The 20711-nt window shown below is 41.4% G+C and overlaps 1 protein-coding gene across 4 annotated transcripts in view; it reads right to left on the bottom strand.

The window, feature by feature from the left end:
• Positions 1-463: 463 nt before the first annotated feature.
• Positions 464-20711, bottom strand: part of LOC119403260 (diacylglycerol O-acyltransferase 1) — a 165161-nt gene continuing 144913 nt past the window's right edge. For 3 of the 4 annotated variants that reach the window (XM_037670214.2, XM_037670221.2, XM_037670207.2), the window contains 4 exons: positions 20434-20546; positions 18686-18839; positions 10860-10922; positions 464-4924 (listed from right to left, as the gene is read on the bottom strand). In XM_037670214.2, the coding sequence (XP_037526142.1) occupies positions 4763-4924; positions 10860-10922; positions 18686-18839; positions 20434-20546 (492 nt within the window). In that variant the 3' untranslated portion in view covers positions 464-4762. The remainder of the gene's footprint in view (positions 4925-10859; positions 10923-18685; positions 18840-20433; positions 20547-20711) is intronic. The other variant, XR_007417002.1, reaches the window with a different exon arrangement.

The raw sequence follows: 20711 nt of genomic DNA, 5'->3' as shown, positions 1-20711 counted from the left end.
GCCAAAGATGACGTCTAAGTGCGAATTCACCACCTTTTATGGAAATCTGGCTGCAGAGCTTCTGAAGATTGTGTTAAAAGATGCCACAGCTCCAAATCATGCTTGTCTTTGAACAGAAAGTAGATAATTCTGCACAACGAGCAGCTGCTAACAATTTCTACACTTAATGAAAATATTAAGTATTATGGAAACTTTAAGAGTGGGCAAGGGTCTCCTTGATGGGCATTGTCCTCCTTACAGGAAGTCATAGGCCCTGGCTGTTCGTCATGCCCTGTCCACCAGCCTGGGCTAGTCCTCATGGTCAGGGCTGGTCAGCCAACCAACTAGCCCAAGCATTGGTGTTATTACTCTTAGTTCTTGAATCTTTGAGCGTTGACTAATGGCATAGAGACAGCAGGTGTTTGTTGGTCAAAACCTTTCCTCATTCACAATTTCACTAGTAAGCAGACATTGCACAGAAATATTCAGTATGAAACATTGCTTTTAATATCACACAGAACATAATACATTCCTAGGTATTCACTTACAATGCTTCTGAATGGAAGCAAACAGCAGTATGCACAAACAAAACTAAAATGTTTATATGTACAGTAACCTTTAACCAAGTATGTGAACCTCTGCACTTTAAGTATACATCTTCATTGACCTTGTGCATTGAGTAGCAGGACTAGATGACAAAAAAAAATGTTTCAGAGAAATTTTTACACAAGGATGCTTGTTGGCAAGCAAGGAACTGCTGAAATTATTAAGCAAATGCCAAACTGTATCGGTCAAAATGAATACTTTTAACTCCAACTTGCAACATCTGACCATGCATCTCATATAAAGAATAGTTTTAAGATGCTGTACTGGTAAGCATATTTCTTCACTTATATTACAAACATCTATACACAGATGTGCATGCACACACATTGAGAATAATGAACATATTGCAGGGTCATAAAAATTCTACTCAATTTTCCTTCCCCTGGCATAGTTTTTAAAGTGCCCTTTCACCTGTGAAAATTTCAGTTGTACAGCCACAGTTCAGTCCATGGAGCATTCTAGAGCAAGGATTTTTAAAGCATGCTTAGTAGTACCAGGACAGAAGCAGTAAATGTTATATGGCCATGGTGCAAGACAAGCTACTTCCCCCCTGCAAAGGCCCTATTACTTCCTCGTTTGTCGATGCCTGGAAAAGACATCCCTCTATTGCTTTTTTCCATATTGGAGCCAATGACCTACATGACATTTGCACCATGGCTCTGCTCTATGGTGCACTTCCAAAGGTGATTTTGCACAATCTGCATTTCATGGGAATCCCTAAACATGTGCACTGTAGGTACCACAAAAGTGACGCAGGAATGTCAAGCATGCAGTGTCGTCTCTGCTGGCTTGGAGAGAGGCTCCGCCAAGAAAACAGAGTACATGATATTTTGTACAAATTTTCTGCTTTTTTTGTGTGTGGTGAACATTGGCATATTACTTCATTGTAATAACAATCACTGCATCACATGTTGTGAGCTCATTTGTTTGTAATACCCATACCTGGTGAAGGATCCGCTAAAGATAGGTATTTATAATGCGAGTGATGAGCCCAAGCCTCACAATAACACATACGATAAGTGAATTGTTGCCAAAAACATCTAAAGGCCATGAAGTGTGTCACATTGCTGGTGTACCCACGCAAGCAATATAACTAAAAGTGTCACAGATAGCAGCAAACTACATTTTATAAGTTCCAACAAGACATCTACAGCTCACAAGTACCACCTAAATGGATCATCATTGAATGCCAAGGGCCATATTTTGCAGCAGTTTGTTTCATTATCCATTGTTTTCATCCTTTACGCCAAAAGGTGGAAGATCTAGCAATAAGAGCGATATGGCTATTTCTGAGCCAAAACTGGAAGTTAGCAAGTAGAAAAAAATGAAATTTGTTCTTGCACAACAAAGTTGACTTATATTTTCCTGGAAGCCCAATTCTGAAAGTGGACAGTTTCAGCACTTATTTCAAGTCTACCAGTCTCACAAAAAGCAATATTCTTGGTCAACGGCCTACGCAGACATCAGTATGAGCGACTATAAAGATGCTGCTGCTTTATTTCTTAGTGGGGCACTGGCACGTTGTATGTTCATATACGTGCCCATACAGGTGGCATTGCTGCATTGCTTATTCTTCCTTTCCTTTTCTCTTTTCTTTCATGCCTCTTTCTGCCTTCCTCAGTGCAGTGAATCTATTAATCAAAGATCATTCTTTGTTAACTCCCCATTTTTCTTCTTTGCATTTGAAACCTGCAGAACCAAGTTTCAGCATGCGGGACCCTTTGATAAACTTTAAACCACAAACAATTGATACTAAAGTGACAATGTCACTGTAGTATTCCAAATTTTTGGAATTATATCTGGAAAGTTTAACACACGGTTGCACACAACACAAATCTGGCTTCAGCTGCTTCCTATGCTTACAAAACAAAACCTACCGGGTAAGAAGAACTGGGTAGGAGGAAATTCTTCCTTTTCATTTGTGGCCTGCGATTTTTCGATACAGTCATTGCCTTCTGTAACACACACACCGACACTAATTTATCCTTGTCTAAATGCAGCTGTTGTCTTTGTCAGTGAATGACTGTGAAGATTAATGGAGCAGATACCAATCTATGTAAAGGCTAATCTAGGACTCACACATTTTCTCACTGATTGCAAGAATGCACTTCAATGCCTATGGGCAGGCTTTAAAAACAACAAAAAAGAAAGAATGAGGCATAGTGCTATCCATACGTGGGAAGAGCTGCAGTCAACTGTGAAATATGGCACAGATTACCATTCTGGGGATAATAACCACTTATCCTTGCCTCAGAAAAAAAATATCCAACACCACTCTCAGAAACAAGGCACAGATCCCCAACTTTTGAAGAATCATCGACATTCCAAAAATATGTGAAGGTTAGCTGTAAACTGCAATATGAATTGCTACTTTTCAAAAGAGCTTGTTGTGATCACAGTTTTTTGCAGGCGGTGCAACTCCTGCTCGTTAATGCACAAAAGTGCATTAGCAACCCCAAGGGGTCACATGCAATTTAAAGCAACAAAACTCTGACCAAGTGCATCACTTCGCACTACTGTTGCTACTGCACACAACAAAAGTAGATTTACATTTAAGGCATGGGGTTCTCCAATACCTTAATTGTATATTGCTGTAGTTGATATTTATGACAAGTTGATTGCTTCTTCACATAAATAGCATTTTATACTTCATATGGCCAGCAACCTGATTGCATCTACACTATGAAATGTATTTTAATGTATCTCAGCCTCCAATTCTTGAATTAGTCGGCTATTCTGAAGTTAACTACAAGCTTACAGTATTCACTTATTCTTAAACGATCCACTCTTTACAAAGCAGGAAAGTTGTGATATTGGCTCCTACAAATGTACTTCCAGAAATGAACAACACCTACATGCTTTATCTTTCTGAAATATCAGAGCCTGAGATGTTTAGTTGACATTGCTAGGTTTTTAGAGATGATTTTCAAATAAAAGTTGAGCTAATGCTTCTAGGGTATTACAGAGAGAAAAGGAGGACAATGAAAAAAGGTATGAAGTAGAGAAGTCTGCAAATAAAAATTCCTGCAGCGAATTGGCAGCAGCTGGCTTTCATAGAGGCCACAATTTAAGTAAGAAAGAAACTGGCTTAATAATTATTGTACATGCTAAAAAATTGCACACAACTGTTTGACCCTAACATTCAGACATAAAATTTAATCTACTTACAAAGCTGATAAAACAAAGAAAGACATTCAAAACATTTTGATGTGCGGATTGAGCATAACTTGAAACTACTATATGTAGTACAAAGCAGTCTCCCAGTTACACCTTGTGCTGCACGAGGCACACTCACAATAACAGTTCAGTGTTTTATGTCTTGGAGGCAAATAAAAAAGCACTAGGAGTGCTGCCACTAAGTACCCAAGGAAACCCACTTCACTAAAGTCAAATTGCCATTGGACCTTACAACTACAGTGAAAAAAATTCTACTTCTTGCTGGCTTCGCTATGGTTTTAATGTGTAATAGCTATTTGTGGCAAAGTTTGATGTGCAATTAATATCTACAAGCAAGTCGCTGCTACTCTGTGTACCAGGAAATTGGCCTAGATGAAACACCATTACTGACAGTAAGACTAAGTGAAAAACAGGATAGGTAACAGACATGATAAAAGAGATGTCCCCATGCCAAGAGGGCTTTCGTCTGCTTAAGAAAGCTTTGAAAAGCGAAGTAATATTTGCTGTTCTTCAACCAGAGTACATGAGTCTTTTCCAGCTTAGTAAAACTGAAAAACAGGTGCATGATTGATCAAAAAAGTTAGATTGACTTAAAAAAGAAAAAGGAAGTAATGAAACTTCTCTGAAATTGCATGCACATTTCATATGAGGTTAGCTAAGCACTGCTTTCATGAATAAGGCAATAGTGCTGGAGCTACAGTGCACGTGGGGTATCCTGCTTGATAGAATTGGTATCAATTGTGTTTCGTTTCCCATGAATACTGTGACAGAAAAAAGAAAATCACAATACACTTCCAGCAAAACAATAACCGACATATCTGTAGCACATGCTGCACATATCTATGTACAAGCGGATCACAGCAGCACTTGTAGTCTGTAAAAATGTTGCACATAAAGTTGGAGTGTACACCACTTTGACATTCACTATGGAAAACTGGCACATGCTGGTTCAGCTGCTAACCTTCATTACCGCAGCTGTCTATGCTTGTAGGCAATATGATCACAAGGTTCGTGATGTGCCATAGTTGATTATGTAATAGTCATGATAGTACATCAATATAGCCAACGGCTGCCCTATTATGAGTGAAATCCAAACAGCCATGTTGCCCAAGTTGTTGTACCGGTTGCGGAAGCAGTTGTCAATGACAAATGCGAAAGGCACCTGCATAAGAACAAATACACAAAAATATTAGACAGGTTTGTACCGTTAGCTAAGAAACTTCCATGCCAAGGAATCCACTCTGCACTATCTTCAAGAATAAACATGACCTAAAATTCCTTGGGCCAGTCTCAACATGACCATTTCTCAAATACATGCAGTTACCTTCATCCAACAACTACAAAATTAAGTGGTGGCACAGAGGTCTTGAACTTGACATCTAAAAGGAGCCTTAATTGTGACGTAAATTACACACATTTTTATACATTGATTACACTGCATGAGTTCTCAAGGTGCAACTCCGTGTCATAACATTAACATCAAAGCAGATATTTTAATTAGCCCGATAAAAGGAGGTTCCACACTGATAGCAGTGTCACAATTTTTGGCAGAAGTGCAAAGCTATCGACTGTGATTAGCTCTATTCATGTTGCACATTTTTCCGTTCTATCGTGTGCAGAAATACAAATATGTACAGGCTGCTTCACACTTAGGGTGCTCACACATGCTCAGAGTTTCAACTCGGAGCATGTTGTAAAGCGCTTTGAGTTTTCCCCTAAGTGTGAGACAGCTTGTACATATTTGAACAACCATGCTGTATTGCCATGTTTAAAAGCTGGAAAACAAGCTGAAAAATAAATATTAGAATGTCTGAAAATTTTGCATTATGCTTAAATAGTGAATTTTTTTAATACAATAGAATAGTTCTGTAGAAATGAACTTTGAATGTTCAGTTGAATACCAAAATGTTTTCTTTCTAAATAGAGTGAAATATGAAGTTTGTGGAGTTCATTAGGTGAAAAAAAGAAAAGAAAAAAAAGGCTTATTTATGTTATGCAATAAATGCATGTAGCACCATTTACAACTGGATATCTGGTCACTTCAGGAGCTTAAATATGAAAAATGCATTCAAGCACACAATGACAGTGACAGTAATGAAGCACATCACAAGATGCAAAGTAGAGTGCATGTGTGTTGAAGGAGATAAATATGACGTTACAACTCCACACATGGTTTACAATACCACACATATGACCAGAAAGCAACTAATTCTTATGGTTCATTTTCGCCTGTACAAAGGGCCATTTTGGCCAAGAGTGGTGTGAATGATCTTTCTTGGTGCTTAAGAATGGAAGCTTGAGCGAGTTGGTATGCGTTCATCTTTGTGGAACAGTGCTCACGAGACGACGACGAAGTAAAAGAAGGCACAGGACAGGCGCTGCTGTGTTTGGTGCTCTTGGTACAGCTGTTTCATCAGTGACATGCACATCAGCGCATGCACATGGCACAGTTGTGTGAAACCCACTGAAACAAAGCTCCTGTGCGAGAGCCAGAACATCATTTGTTTTTTTTTTCTAGAGTGTTCTATTGTCTTGTGCAGTCAGTGTCCACGTTTTCACAGAACTCTGCACTACCATGATTGCCCCTAAAAAAGCTACTGCAAGCTTTTGTCAAAGCCTAGTCCTTCTTTCTCTTGTGCACGCAAGCAGGCATGCACCCTCTCTCCCCCCCCCCCCTCCCCCCCACACACAACAGTATTGCCAACAGTAGGATAACTATCCTATTGAAGAATATTTTTGGAATTTTTCGGGTAGCATGGGGTAGCAGGGCCGTAATACGATTTTCTAATAACACATAGGGTAATTTCAACTTTCCGCTCATCATCAATCAGTGAAAAATGTAGATGATCAACGCGACATCTCCGAGGGCGACATTCCTAAATAGATCTGAAAACTAAATCCTTCTTTGAATAAAACAGGAACTGTTTTAATTCACATGTCACCAGCATAGGGCAGAGACGAAAGATAATATGTCACACACCCCTGCAGCGCTAGCATTGTTTTTTGCCATGGATAATTATTTCCCTTTCAGTCGTCTCCCATTCATTTGTTGCATGGAGGGGCTTTTAAATTTTGTGACGGTGGTCGCTTGCAGTTAAGGCAAATGCCTTAGATGCATCATCAAGCACGAAAAGTGACTGTCAACATTAACACGAGCGATGCAAAAACATAATCAATGTACAGTGGAACTTCGATTATACGTCCCCCGGTCCTGCGACGACCCACGTTTTACGACGAATTGGCTTGGTCCCGGCAAAACCCCCATAGAAATAATGTATTAAAAACCTCAATTGTACGATGCAATTTTACGCCGGCCCCGCCTCGTACGACGCTTCGCTGGACTGTCCGAGAAAAAAAAAGACCTACGATGACGCGGGCTGGCACGCAAACACACTGCGGCCGGGCGAAAAAAGTTGGGCAACCGAGGAACCGAGTTCATATCCGGCTGCCACCACAGGGCCTCTTCAATTTTTCGACACAAGGTCGGCCATAGCTAGCCAGATCCAACGTTGGCCGGAGCCAGCCGGAGTGCATTCGTTTTGTCGCATTGCACTCCGCACTTCCGTTGTCGCCTTTTTTTTTTTCCCTCTCTTCTTTTGGGTGGTTTTGTAGTGACCGTTGTGAGCAGATAACATGGCAGATAATTTCGAGCTCGCTTTCTAGTATGCGATAACTTTCACTAGATTTCGTGTCGTTATACCGGACGTGTTGAACGGAGATTGTTGAGCCAACGTTTGCGACAGCCGCGGGAACCGGAACTCGCCGCTGTCTAGCTACCAGAGGGCTGGGGCGTTTTAGCAGCTCGCGATTGGTCGAAGCTTGCAAATCGAATAGGCCTACTGCCGTGCTGCCATTCAGCCATTCCTTCACGTGTTTGCCTCATCGGTTGGTTGTGCTGCGCCGCAGCTGCTGTGTCCACGTGCAAAATTTTCTGTGTTCGGACATTGGTGTGCGAGCAAGCTTTCGAATTCTTGGTTGCGAGTGCTGCGTCCCGCAATGTCGCGGAACCGAAAACCGCTGACGCTCGGAGAAAAGCTTCGCATAATCGAGGAGGCGGAGAAGCAGAACGGAGCAACAAAGGCCAGCATTGCCCGCGACCTGAACATTCCCGAGTCGTCGCTGAAAACAATCCTCGCGAAGAAGGACAGCATCCTACTAAATGCGGCAAAGTTCGGCCTGAACAGGAAGGCCGCGAAAGATGGCAAATATGCTGCCATGGAGAAGGCCCTCGTTGAGTGGTTGCGTCAGGCCCGCAGTTCAGGAATTGCTGTGGATGGCGCAATTTTGAAGAAGGCTGAGACAGTTGCATTGCGCTGCGGCATTGACGACTTTAAAGCCTCCAATGGCTGGTTGGATCGCTTTAAAAAACGCAGTGGAGTTGTGTACAGCCGCTGCTGCGGAGAGAGCGCGTCAGTCAGCTCCGACACTGTAGAAAAGTGGACTGCATTGCTGCCGGAATTGATACGGGAATACAAGCCGTCCGACGTGTTCAACGCGGACGAAACTGGATTATTTTATAATATGCAGCCAGAACAGACCTTGGCATTCAAAGGAGAGAGCTGTCACGGGGGTAAGCGAAGCAAAGAGCGTCTTACCGTATTGCTTTGCGCTAATGAAGACGGCTCTGAAAAGCTTCCTGCCCTCGTGATCGGCAAGTTTGAGAAGCCACGATGTTTCAAGAATTTGAAAAGGCTGCCGTGCCAGTACACGTTCAATCGGAAAGCCTGGATGACGGCTGCTATGTTTCCTACATATCTGCAGCAGCTGGACTCCAAAATGGGGGCTAAGAACAGATTCTTATTCTGCTTGACAATGCGCCATGCCATCCATCAGATATGTCGCATTTGAGAAACGTGAAAGTTGTATTTCTGCCCCCCAATTGCACTAGCCAGCTGCAGCCACTTGACGCTGGCGTCATCAAGTGCATGAAACAGAAATATCGGAAGTTTCTGGTGCAGCGTCGGCTGGCGGGCATCGAACGCAAGCAGTTGGATAAGAAGCTTTCTGTGCTTTATGCAATGCACTACATTGCTAGTGCACGGGACGCAGTCACGCCAGAAACCATCGCCAACTCTTTCAGGCACTGCGGCTTTAATAGAAGTGGTGCTTGTTCTACCAGTGAAGCTGCAGTGCCTGTTGACGACGAACCAGAGTTCGGCAGCCTGGAGCTGCCTGGATCTTTCGCGGACTATGTTGGTGCCGACGACGACGTTGCAGTGTGCAGTGAAGTGTCGCTGGATGACATTATCGAAACTGTGCGTCCCGACACTGCAAGAACTTCTGACGAGGAAGAGATGGACGACGCTGCAGAGGCTAGCGTGTCCGTTCCGACTTACGTGGACGTGTTGTGCTACGTCAACCACATTCGGCGCTTTGCTTGCGCACGCGACGAGATCGGCGACTTGCTGCCAGATGTTGCAGCTATCAAAAGAAAGCTGATGTGTCGTGGCTGGGCAAACTCTCAGAAGAAAATCACAGATTTTTTTAAAAGGTGAGAAATAAAGGTTCGTTCACACCTCCGATAAAATGCGTGGTTGTCATTTTTTCAATTAATTTAATCTACGTTCCTCGGAGCAGCGTAGGTTTGTGCCACGGACTTTCTTAGGCATTATGTGCCCGCTGTTGTGAGGCAACAATGACCGTCACTGCCTATATTCTCGGTTTTTCGATTATACGACGCCCGGATTATACGACGATTTTGCGCGGTCCCCTGAAAGTCGTATAATCGAAGTTCCACTGTATTTTGTCACCCCATGATGTCATCGTGGCATCACAGATTGCCAGAATTTGTGACATCATTGTGAAGTCATAGTGACATCACTGTGACATTGCATAATGCGACGTGAAATGATGATGTCATCACATGACATCATCACTTGGTCATAGGTGGGCCGATCCCGGAGGCATGTGAGGTGCGGAAAGCTTGCAATGCCGCCGATCCAGGAGGCAGTGCAAAACCACACTGGGTGCCGAAATAGTTTGAGGCTGGGGGGATCAATACAATCGACTGGGAAGTAAAAGAAAAAAGACTATAGCTTTCGCCTTCCAGCCAGCTTAGGCGAACGCACGCGTGTTTTTTCGATGACAATGTATGGATGGATGCTTAGAGCTTCCCGGCCGAATATAGTCTAGCTGAATTAAGGTTCTCTGCCTCTAAAAAAACCTTATAAATTCACAGCCCAACTTTTCGTGCCTTCCCGCAGATTAACCTTAGTTTTCTTGCTATTTTTTTTGCTTTCTGCCTACTTTTCTGCCACCAATCATCCAGTCGTCTTGTACTTATTTCTATCGCCGACCTGTTTACCTTTCCAATGTTGTCGCTAAAAGCCAAGGCTTCATGTAGAGTAATGCTCAAACATACACCCGGGTGGATATCTTCACATTCAATTAGAACATGCTGTGTCGTTTGCTTAGCTTCTACACAGCATGTACATTTTTCTTCTTTACTGAATCTCGCTTTATAACTATGCATTCTGAGACAACCGCAACCTCGCTTCAAACAGCAAATTGCTTCCCCCTGAATTATCATCAACTGTATCCTTGCTTATTTCATTTTTACCCTTTCGGCGTAGTTACACAAAGCCAGTTTTCTTTCCATCACCGCTATCCAATAAATATTTTCCGCTTGTCTGACTTTTCACTTAACGCTCTTTGTTGCCATATCACTTACACTGCCCGTATACTTGCTGATGAATGTCCTAGTTCTTTTCAAATGTGACTCAATGCCCTTCTCATACAAATATCGGAACGCTTTCTCTTCCCATCTTTCATGTTCCCTATAGTCTCTCTTAGAAGCTAATTTTTAAACCACTGAAGTCGTTACCAACCTCAGTGCCACCACACATCTGCATACAGTACAATGTAGTATAGTCTACCTCATTATTATTAAACTGCATTGTTTTAGGTGTAAGGTAAAATGTAGGGCAATAAAAAAATTGTGTAGGGTAATTTTGACTGTGTTGTAGGGTATTTCCCACAAATTGGTTGGCAACACTGACACACAAAAGCATGAACTATTTGGGTGATCTATTATAAGACATCAAACCAGGACTAAAGATGTAGTAAACTATTCCGCTTGAAAAGATGCAATGATTTACCTGTGCGAGCATCCCAAAAAAGGCCCACACCCTGAACATTTTCAGGGGAACACTGACAAGGTACTGAAACAGAAAGTGTTCATAGAAATATTTCATTTTTTCACAGAGTTGCATGGTGACAGCATTGTTAAATCAATATTCTGTACATTAATTACCGTTTTCGAAATACACATGCTGAACTTGAATGCAAGAGTACACTAGCCAGCACAGCTAGCACTTCACGCTGTATCTTCAAAAACATTTTCACACATTCTAGAAACTTTTTTTTACTCCTTAACAGCTTGACCTTCTGCAGAAAAATGTGACCAAAATCGTCTTAGAGCTTTTGGGCTATAAGCTATGAATGATGCCTTCCAAAGCTTATAAAATGTCACAGGAACTGCATAACTGTAATAAAACAAGCTTCATTGGCCATACTACAAACACCAAACCACCTTTCTGACAAGTAATGAAGTGAGGTTACTGAACAGTCCCCAGAAAACTTCAAGAGAAATGTGTGCCATTAGCCTACATTCGATTATGATAAAATTCCAAGGTACCACATGCCAATTAACACAAGTTTTTCAGTTGCGTGATAGCACTAAGTGCGCAGGATTGCTTACATGTCCTTCTCACTTCATCTGCGCCACATATCTTTGGCATACGTGTTCTTGCATGCACAGGTTTTTGGCAGAGACGTTGTTGCACGTTGGATGTACTCGCTACGTGCACGCGAGCATCTTTTACCTTATGCATCAGCGTATTTGAAAACTGTGAAACGCGCCCTTGCTTTAATGTGGCTTGAACCTTCTCTGATGAAATCATGCCATCACTCAGCGAATGAGAATTTTATCGAGCAGGTAAATAGGCTGCAGGTTGCAGGGTACCCTAGTGTAGTTTCGATGGCTGTCTGTGAAGTCCTGCTTCAAAAACTTAAAAAGCAAGCAGCCAAAAATCAAGTGTGTAATGAAAACAATGAGCCCGGAAGTCATACCATATTGCCATAGAGTGGCTCACAATATTAAAAACGTGGCCATAAGATACCAAGTTCCTGTAGTGTTTTCTGCATCCATGAAATTGTCAATGTTGCGCAGCCACATTTCTCAAGATAGTAATGAAATGGGTTGTGTAAAGAAACACCTTACGTTTATAGATTGTAGCATTGGTATGGTCGACAAGATTCCCTTATCATGTGGTAAAGTATATGTGGGTCAATCAGGCCGCTGTGTCAATGAGCACTTCAGAGAACACGAGTGGTCTTTACCGACTGGGACAGGCTCTGATTTAGCTCAGCACTGTAAACAGTGCAAATAGTGCCTTGTTTAATCAAACTATTATTTTGGAAAGGAGCTGTGAGAGCAGTGCCCAAGAGCTTTCGAAAGCCTTTTACATACAGTTGCTAGGTCCGCAGTGCGTCAGCGTTCCGTCCTTAACATTATTAAGCACGGAATTTACTTTCTTGGCTGCTGCTCAATGAGGGTGCTGTTTGATCATGGCAATGGTCACTGCGCATGAACCACTTGCTTTGTCGGTGCGGGTTTAAATATCCATTAAGTGAAAATGCTCTGTTGTTCAGATTTGTGTTGGTTTCCGCGCACTGTACTTACTGTGCATGATCTACAGATCTGTTCTTTCTTATAAAGGTGAGCGATGCAATAAAATGGTGTCAATTTAGTAGCACTGTGCCCTGTTTTTCATGGGTTGTTCTGTTGTGCTAAAATTACTATGGCCACATTTTGTTTCGTTCCATGTAGTCATTCCACTGGGATCCCTGTTTAGGCAAATGAATAGAGGCACTTGACTGAGCTCAAACTGCCACCCATTGCATTCATTAGTAACTAGAAAAATGTTCTACAGTTCAGAAAAAAGCAATGCCAACAGCTGTCAAATATATTTGACCTACCCCATTGAAAATATATACTCAATGAGGTAGGTTTACAAAAAAAAAAAAAAAAGAGGCTTTTGTTCCTGGGTAAAAATGATTTTTGGCTTGGAATAAACCGAGGTTGCTCAAGACCTTTAAAGAGACACTAAAGGCCAATATTAAGTCGACGTTGATTGTTTAAATAGCGGTCCAGAAACCTCGTAGCGCTACTTTTATGCCAAGGAAGTGCTTATTTTGAAATAAAATCACGCTTTAGGGGTCCGCATCGTGTTACCGCACTTCAAATCACCCGCCTGAATTAAGGGGAGACGTGGGTCTTGAAAAAAAAAATTTTTATTAGTTGGGTAAACTGAATGAAATTTAATACACTTATGCAGTTTTTTCTGCAGATTCCAAATCTTCATGTAGATTTTTATTATCTGCATTAGAAGAAAAGATATCCAATTTCTGAGAGCATACTTCTTACACTACTTTTTGGCACCTTTGCTTTGTCAAACACAAAAACAATATATATAGCAAGACTGCCAGAAGCTCGTCTAGCCGATGATGCTAGTTTGATTGTTTTAATCAAACTTCGAATGCAAAATAAACAGGTGCAAATATGAGCGAAAAACTTTTGTGTCATACACTTCATGATTATCAAGAATAATCATTTGGTAAACAACATTATAAGAAAATAAATAGCATCATCGGCTAGACCAGCTTTCTGGCAATCTTGCCGCATACTTTACTTTTGTGTTCGACGAAAACAAGTTGCCAAAAATCCCCGTAAAAATTGTGCTAGAAAACGTTGTAGAACTAGCATATCTTTTGTTCTAATGCAGCTATTAAAAATCTACCCAGAGATTTGGAATCTGCAGAAAAAACTGAATAAGTGTATTAAATTTCATTCCGTTCACCCAACTATTAAAAACACACTTTTCAAGACCCATGTCTCCTCTGAAGTCAGTCAAATGTCACTGCTGTCGTGCCCAACATTGCCCGCCTTTAATGCGTGCACCGTTCGGGCATCCGGCAACATCACATGCATGCGGCGTTTTGCCGAACTTTCTGTCAGAGCGACTTTCACGAGCGCGCAAAACACACGCAGCAGTACGCACTACCGAAAGAACCACTGAGACATGACCGTGGGAGCGAAGCAGGGCGCCGGGCGAAGCGCAGTTCAGCGAAAACAGAACCTTTGAACCACACGCGCTGTTCCCCATGGCAACGACAAAGAGGTTCTTTTTTCCATGAATCAAACAGAAACGAACAAGCAGCATTCTATTATATCTCTTGATGCACGGAAGGTTCCTTTTTTATTGCTGCTAGTTTGATTAATAGTGATTAATTGTAGGCAGTCTCTCATACGTCATCGGGATCATTTTTAAAATGTGCCGCTCGTGGCGCTCATCGTGTGATACATTTAGCTTAATTTCTCGGTAAGTAGGGCCCTGCTGTTAATAATATTGCCGTTTTAGACGTCGTCATACGTTGAGCTTTCATTCTGACATAAATTGTTATTTGCCTTTATAGTGTCCCTTTAAAGGCTAACTCTGCAGATTTTTTGAGGTCAATTGATGTCAATGAAATACGCTGGGCATGATCCTTTGCACACTTCTGTCACTTATGCCAAATTACAGGCTTGAGAGATACCTAGATTGTTTACAAATGAATTTTATTAATTCCCTTGAATTGCCTGCCTGGCTTCCCACAATTATTGGCAACATTGTGTGTGTGTGAAGTAATTCATGGCAAAGCGACGGAAGTGACGGAACCAAGGTGCCACAACAGCGTCTGCTTGTCTGCTGTCAATCGTGTGTGTTTGGCCAGCGCTTCGTTGGTTGGGCAAGCGATTTTCAGTTCCATGTGGGCGGGAGTTAGTGATGCAGAACTAGGTATCGGTAAATTGACTATCGATAGCATCGATAGTTTCTCTGAAACTATTGATAGTGTAAACAAACTATCGATAGTACTGCTATCGATAAACTATGGATAGTGCAATCGGTAGTACCACCGGTAATATTACTAGCGGTATTACTGCCATGCGTGTTTATTGCTTTGTTTTGATGCATTCGGGTTTAACCCATAAAGTCTGTTAGCAACCTTTGACGCAGACTGCGCTGCAATGTTTGAGAAGCTTCACGATTGTTTGAGATCATTCTATTAAGATTACGCGCCGGACACGAATAGTTCAGTTTATTCGACAGCTTATGCGGCCATTTAGTGATAACGCTGGAATCTTCGATCGCACATGTATAAAAGCCGGCACGCTTTACCGCTTGGCAGATTGCTCGACGGCGGACGACTGTTCTCGCCGCTATCAGTGCGCAGCATGTATCACTTGTATTTTGAGTTTTCATTTTCTGGGCACAAGTTCGCCCTAATAAAGAGCTCCGTATTTCCCAGTCTTGCTGCAGCATTCTTCACCGTCAACCCCACATGACAATACTATTGATAGTGGTGTGAATAATGGTCCTGTTGCTGGCTGGCCATATTGACAAAATATTTTCGATAGCCTACTATCACCTTTGCTTAATTTATGAGCAATTTTTGGCGAGAGAAGTAAATTATTTTGGCAGTGAAAATGGCGGAATATGTCCAACAATAAATTCATATTCAAACGCAACCAGTTACACCTTACAATTAACAAACTTAGTTCTTGATATATTTTTTTATTTTGAAATCATAAAATGCAATATAAATTTGAAGCCGCACAGTTCCACCACATGTAACGGCTTCCTATCTGCTACAACTGAACAGTTTGACTTTATGATCATGTGTCAGCAAAGCACTCTGGTGAAGAACACAGTCATGTAAACTTTCTTGCCCTTCAATCTGCTCCTCCGGCTCCACTACGTACCATGCGCATGGTGAACCAAGTTTATGCTGCAATGAGTTCGCGCTGTTGATTTTGTACTGTCGATAGTACCATCGAATTTACTATCGATAGCGCTATCGATAGTATTTTTTACCATCGATAGTTTGATAGTGACTCAGCTATCGATAGTATCGATAGTACCATCGATAGTTCCGCATCACTAGCAGGAGTTCAATGGGTGGCAAGTGGTGTTGCGTTGTGGGCTGCACACGATGCCCCGTACATTTAACATAATGGTCACTAAACACTCGCAGCTAACGATTACCCTTCATCTCGATAGTACAGTGTTTTAGCCAGCAGTGCCAGCTTACCGCATGGTATGTGCAGTAATACCGTGCTGGTTCAAGAATGCACATGCACGAACTATACCGTACTGAAACACTTTCCGTAATGTATACCGGATCCACTGTGACCGGGTCTATCTGTATACGGTAGGCTGTGCATCGTGAGAAAGGTGGCTCGTACTTGGCTTATATTAAATTTCATCGATCCTATCGAGTTCATGTCAAATGCCGCTATCCACAAACTTATGCCCTCTTCCCATAACATTATTAAAATGTTTTAGCTTGTCTGCAAATTTCTTAGCATTAGTACATCATCCGATCGCGGTAGCCACAAACTTGGGCAGCCTGGACAGATGGTGCCATCTGGCGGCATTATGCACAACTAGGCAAGCACATAACGTAAATAAGTGTGTTCTACTTCATCAAAGAGAAATGACTCTCCTAGTTGGCCTCCAATTGCGTCTGAATTGCAGCTGTCATTGACAGCTCCGAGAAGCTTGTGCATGTGGTGCAGTCAGTCACAGACATGGTACAGCTGGTGCAGCATGGTCACTTTTCCACTGAGCATCTGCTCTTTGCAGCTTTTGCAGCGTTCATAGTCTGCGCTAGCAGGACCGGCATGCATTGCATGATATCTGGTTTTTACCAGCTTACATGTCATGCGAAAACAGTACTGCTCGGCTGGATTTCGGTTTTGGTGTTGCGCTTTCTTGCTTATTTAAAATTATTTTCCAATTTGCTCAGTATTTCTGCTATCGGGACCGTGACAGGAGCGTATGAAGGACATAGAAGCACCATTACTTTAGCATTGTCAAAAAATCGCTGAAGTCGGCCTTTAATACCTACTATGGTAACTTAATTTCTGGCTGATGTGTTGCACTGCTGATCTTGAGAATGTGGGTTTGATTATACTGACTACAGCAGCCGTATCTCATTGACAACAGAACGCAAAAATACAAGTACTTAGAGTTAGGTTCATGTTAAAGAACCCCAGGTAGTCAGAATTAATCTCGAGTCCCCCACTACAGCGTACCTTATAATTATATCATGGTCATTGGTATGTAAAAACCATAGAATTTTTAATTTTATCAACATCTTTAGACTGTGTAAGGAAGCCAAAGTGAAAATCTGACAAGGCATGTAGATGTGGATGTATGGAAAGCCTCTGGGATAATGAAATGATTGAGATGGCAAGTCACGTTTGTTTAGCAATACTACCACAATTTTAAGAAAGCCTAAGCATAGCCATGTTTCAGAAAATAGCAGAGAACTCATTAGTTCTGTTTTAACACCTTTCTGTAAATAATAGCTGAAATATGTTTAAACAGAGGTTCAAAAGGTGGAAACAGTTCCACCCAATATGATAATCATTATTAATATTTATGAGGTTTTACATGCCAGAACCAGGGTATGATTATGAGGCACACTGTAATGAGGGGCTCTGGAATAACTTCAACGACCTGGCGTTCTCTAATGTGCACCTATATCGAGGTACACAGGTGTTCTTGCATTTCACCTCCCCCCACCCCCCCAAATGCGGCTGTCATGGCTGGGAACCGAGCCCGCACCCCTGAGCTTAGCAGCACGACAATATCCGCTAAATCATGGCTGGTTCCACTCAATATATTAAACATTGATAGTGATGGTTAGTGCACCTTTGACATGCTAAATAATGACTGGTTGAAATGCTACAGGTTCTAGAGTGGCACTATCAATTAAATTAATTAGCTAATTAATTAAAGTAATCAACGTAACTAAACTAATTAGCTTTATAATTAGTGGAGACAGGCGGTCTTGTGAAATGGGAGAAATTGAAGTCATTCCTGCGAAGAGCCCATTGCTGCTTTAAGATTTCAAGAAAGTGGCCTCTGGTAATTATTGCAGAGTAATGAAATTTGACAAATTTCACCGGGAAAACTTAAACCGAAGCGCAGATGAGCACGACTAGCAGACGACCACAATGACATCACTGCATATGACAACGATTGCAGTGGTGTTGGTTTTTAGGCATTCGTTAACGTATGTGCGCCATATGTGCTATAATCGCAAGCACAGCCCGCACCCTTGAAGCAAAATTGATCGATGGTGAGGTAACAACTCTTGCTCATTCTGGACATATTGGAAGAATACCACAGTTGCACTCTACCACATTTTGGTTTCGCTGGCGAAATTATTCAGATTAGCATCCACTTTTTCGAAATCTCATAGCAGCAATATTGGGCTCTTCACAGGAAGGGCTCGAATCCTCCCATTTGATCCGAATGCCTATGTACAGTAATTAAAAAGTTAATTGACTTGATTTCTTTAATTGCTGCTGCAATTGATGTCTGTAGTCATGTTAAGGTGTCCGCCACCATAGAAAGAGTATTAATTATGAAGGCAGTGAGCAAATAATGCATTTTCCTCATTTTGAGTTTTCCTTACACTGCTTTTAGATGTTATTAAACTCCGTGAAAAGACCAGGACATCTGCCAACTGCTCGTGGTGTTCTGTATGTTTGTTACTTGTGTCCTTGTCTTTTCACGCAGTTTAATGTCTCAAAGCTATGAACCAACTAGCCTGCTGGAACTCCTTACTGAAGGACCTTACACTGACCATTTAGAAATTGGTTGTACATCAATTTCACATCCCATTCTGAATATGCATGCATATGGAACCTCTTTGGAATTGTTTTCTACTTGATCTTCAATTTATTCAATAGACTTAGTCAATTAGTGTCTGAACCTAGTTGGAAACTACATATCATGCTGCAGATTCATGTCACGGCTTTTCACAGCAACTGCATTACAATTTTACCTCATAAAACATGATCCCATACCTCATGAAAGAACGCTGACAGGAGAAACACCATTACGCAAGCTCGGGCTTTTGACATGCCAGCAGCAACCAAGGGTTTGTAGAGGTGACGCAAACACCATCTGTGCACTGGAATGTTCCAGTTTTGCCAAAAATACTGCACAGTGTCTGCATTCCTGACGAAATAAAGAGGTACATATGTACTTGGACACTGGAAGAATAACAAGTCTTGGAAAAATCGTGTACAGGAAAAGAAAGTTATTTTTTAAAATCATTTTAAAATGCAGCACAAGAAAAACATAAGAAAGAGCTTTAGATGTGGCGCCCTTTCACTCAATTTCATTCTAGTTAAGTGAAACTAATGCACAGACATGCCTTCCATTAGCTATAGTCGACAGCCCACACAAACAATACATTTTGCACTTTAGAGTTCTAAAGGTGTTTCGTATAACAATTCCGATTTCAGATCCTAAAATTATAGTAATCCACAAAAATTACGAATTTTCAAAAAAGCTAAACAGCAACTTTACAGCTTCATACATAAACGTGCAACTAAAACAGATGTTGCAGTTCCAAAAAGTTCAGATCTCAGTGTGTTAAACACACACAAAAAAAGGCATAGTACCGACAGTGATAAATTAGCAGACAGCTACACAAAGTAAACTTCGTGGTTTTATAGGCTGTATAAATTGCAGTAAACATTTGCTTGGTGTTGCCTCTTGCTTGCACGTCTCTGAAATTTTAGATTAAGCAACCTTCAGCACTATAGGCACATGAGGAGATGGTGCACATCGAGCCACCATTTTCCTCACCATCGCATGCTTTTCCTCCCATCCAAACCTGGACCTTATACAGAAGGCCATGGCCAGAACAAGGGCAAAAATTTGCCTGAAGTGCCCCTATTATTTTAATAGCAATAGTAGCAGTAGCACCTTGTAAACACATAGGTTTTGGAAAAGTCAGTTATTAACAGACAATGAAGTAGTAGGGAAAGCCGAGCTGTGTCCCTGTGTTTTTTGAGCTTATTCCACAATGCAGACAATGTAGCTTACAGCCATGAGTAATACAGCAAGACTGTCTGCTTGTAACTCCCCTTCAGGTGCAATTTATAGAACTGCGATAACTATTTTTGTCATGGTGTTATGAGTAGAAAACTAGCCACTTGCCTTCTCTGAAATACTTGTGATATGTAAACAAGCATATATATTAAAAGGAAGAAATATAGGGAAGTGAGGAAGAGGCAGGGCATGGCTTATGCTATTGTTTAACTTCAAACATAGTCTATTACTTTGCAGCTCCAGGTACAATTAGGTTGGTTGCTGCAGAAAGAATAAGGCTGCCTGGATGTGCCATTGAAATTGTGAAAAAGCTGGTACCTTTGGTTTTTTTTTTTCATTTTCATCAACAGTTTCTTCTTACCTTCAATTACTATGCAAGCTACTTTACTAATTAGCACATTTATAGCTGATATCCTTATCATAGGACATCGCACCAGAGTTTTGTCGAACACAACACAAACAGGAGCACGAGACACTACTTTCTCTTTAACCCAAAGTAAATAAAATGAAAGCTACATTACCATAACTGCAACAAAAGTGAACTGCACAGACCACTTTACATTTAAAACAGTAAGGTATGTCTGAATTTAATAATTTCCTGCACACAGCATTAAAAGTTAAATAAGTATGTTAACACAAAAACACTATAATTGTGGGCAGAGCACATATGTTTATAAAAACAACTATTTGGAGCTTTGAGAAGTAGCCTCACCACCAGTCCTTGTAGAACTCCCTGTCTGCGAAGCGCAGGAGCTCAGCAAATGTGTTCAGTGTTGAATGGAAGAACCAATAGAATGCAAGTAACCAAATTAGTATGTTAGGAACCTGTGAAGGAGAAGGAAAATATTACTGTAAATGTGTCAAAGTAAGCCACCGTGATTGATAAAGTCAGCTTGAAAAGAAAACGAGAGGAATAAAAGAAAGAGCTGCGAGTAAAGACAAATAAATGGTTGAGGTTTTAAGCACCAAAACCACAATATGTTTATGAGG

Source organism: Rhipicephalus sanguineus, chromosome 1, assembly GCF_013339695.2.
Source record: "Rhipicephalus sanguineus isolate Rsan-2018 chromosome 1, BIME_Rsan_1.4, whole genome shotgun sequence".
NCBI classification, from domain to species: domain Eukaryota; kingdom Metazoa; phylum Arthropoda; class Arachnida; order Ixodida; family Ixodidae; genus Rhipicephalus; species Rhipicephalus sanguineus.
This window is presented reverse-complemented; position numbering and strand designations above follow the sequence as displayed.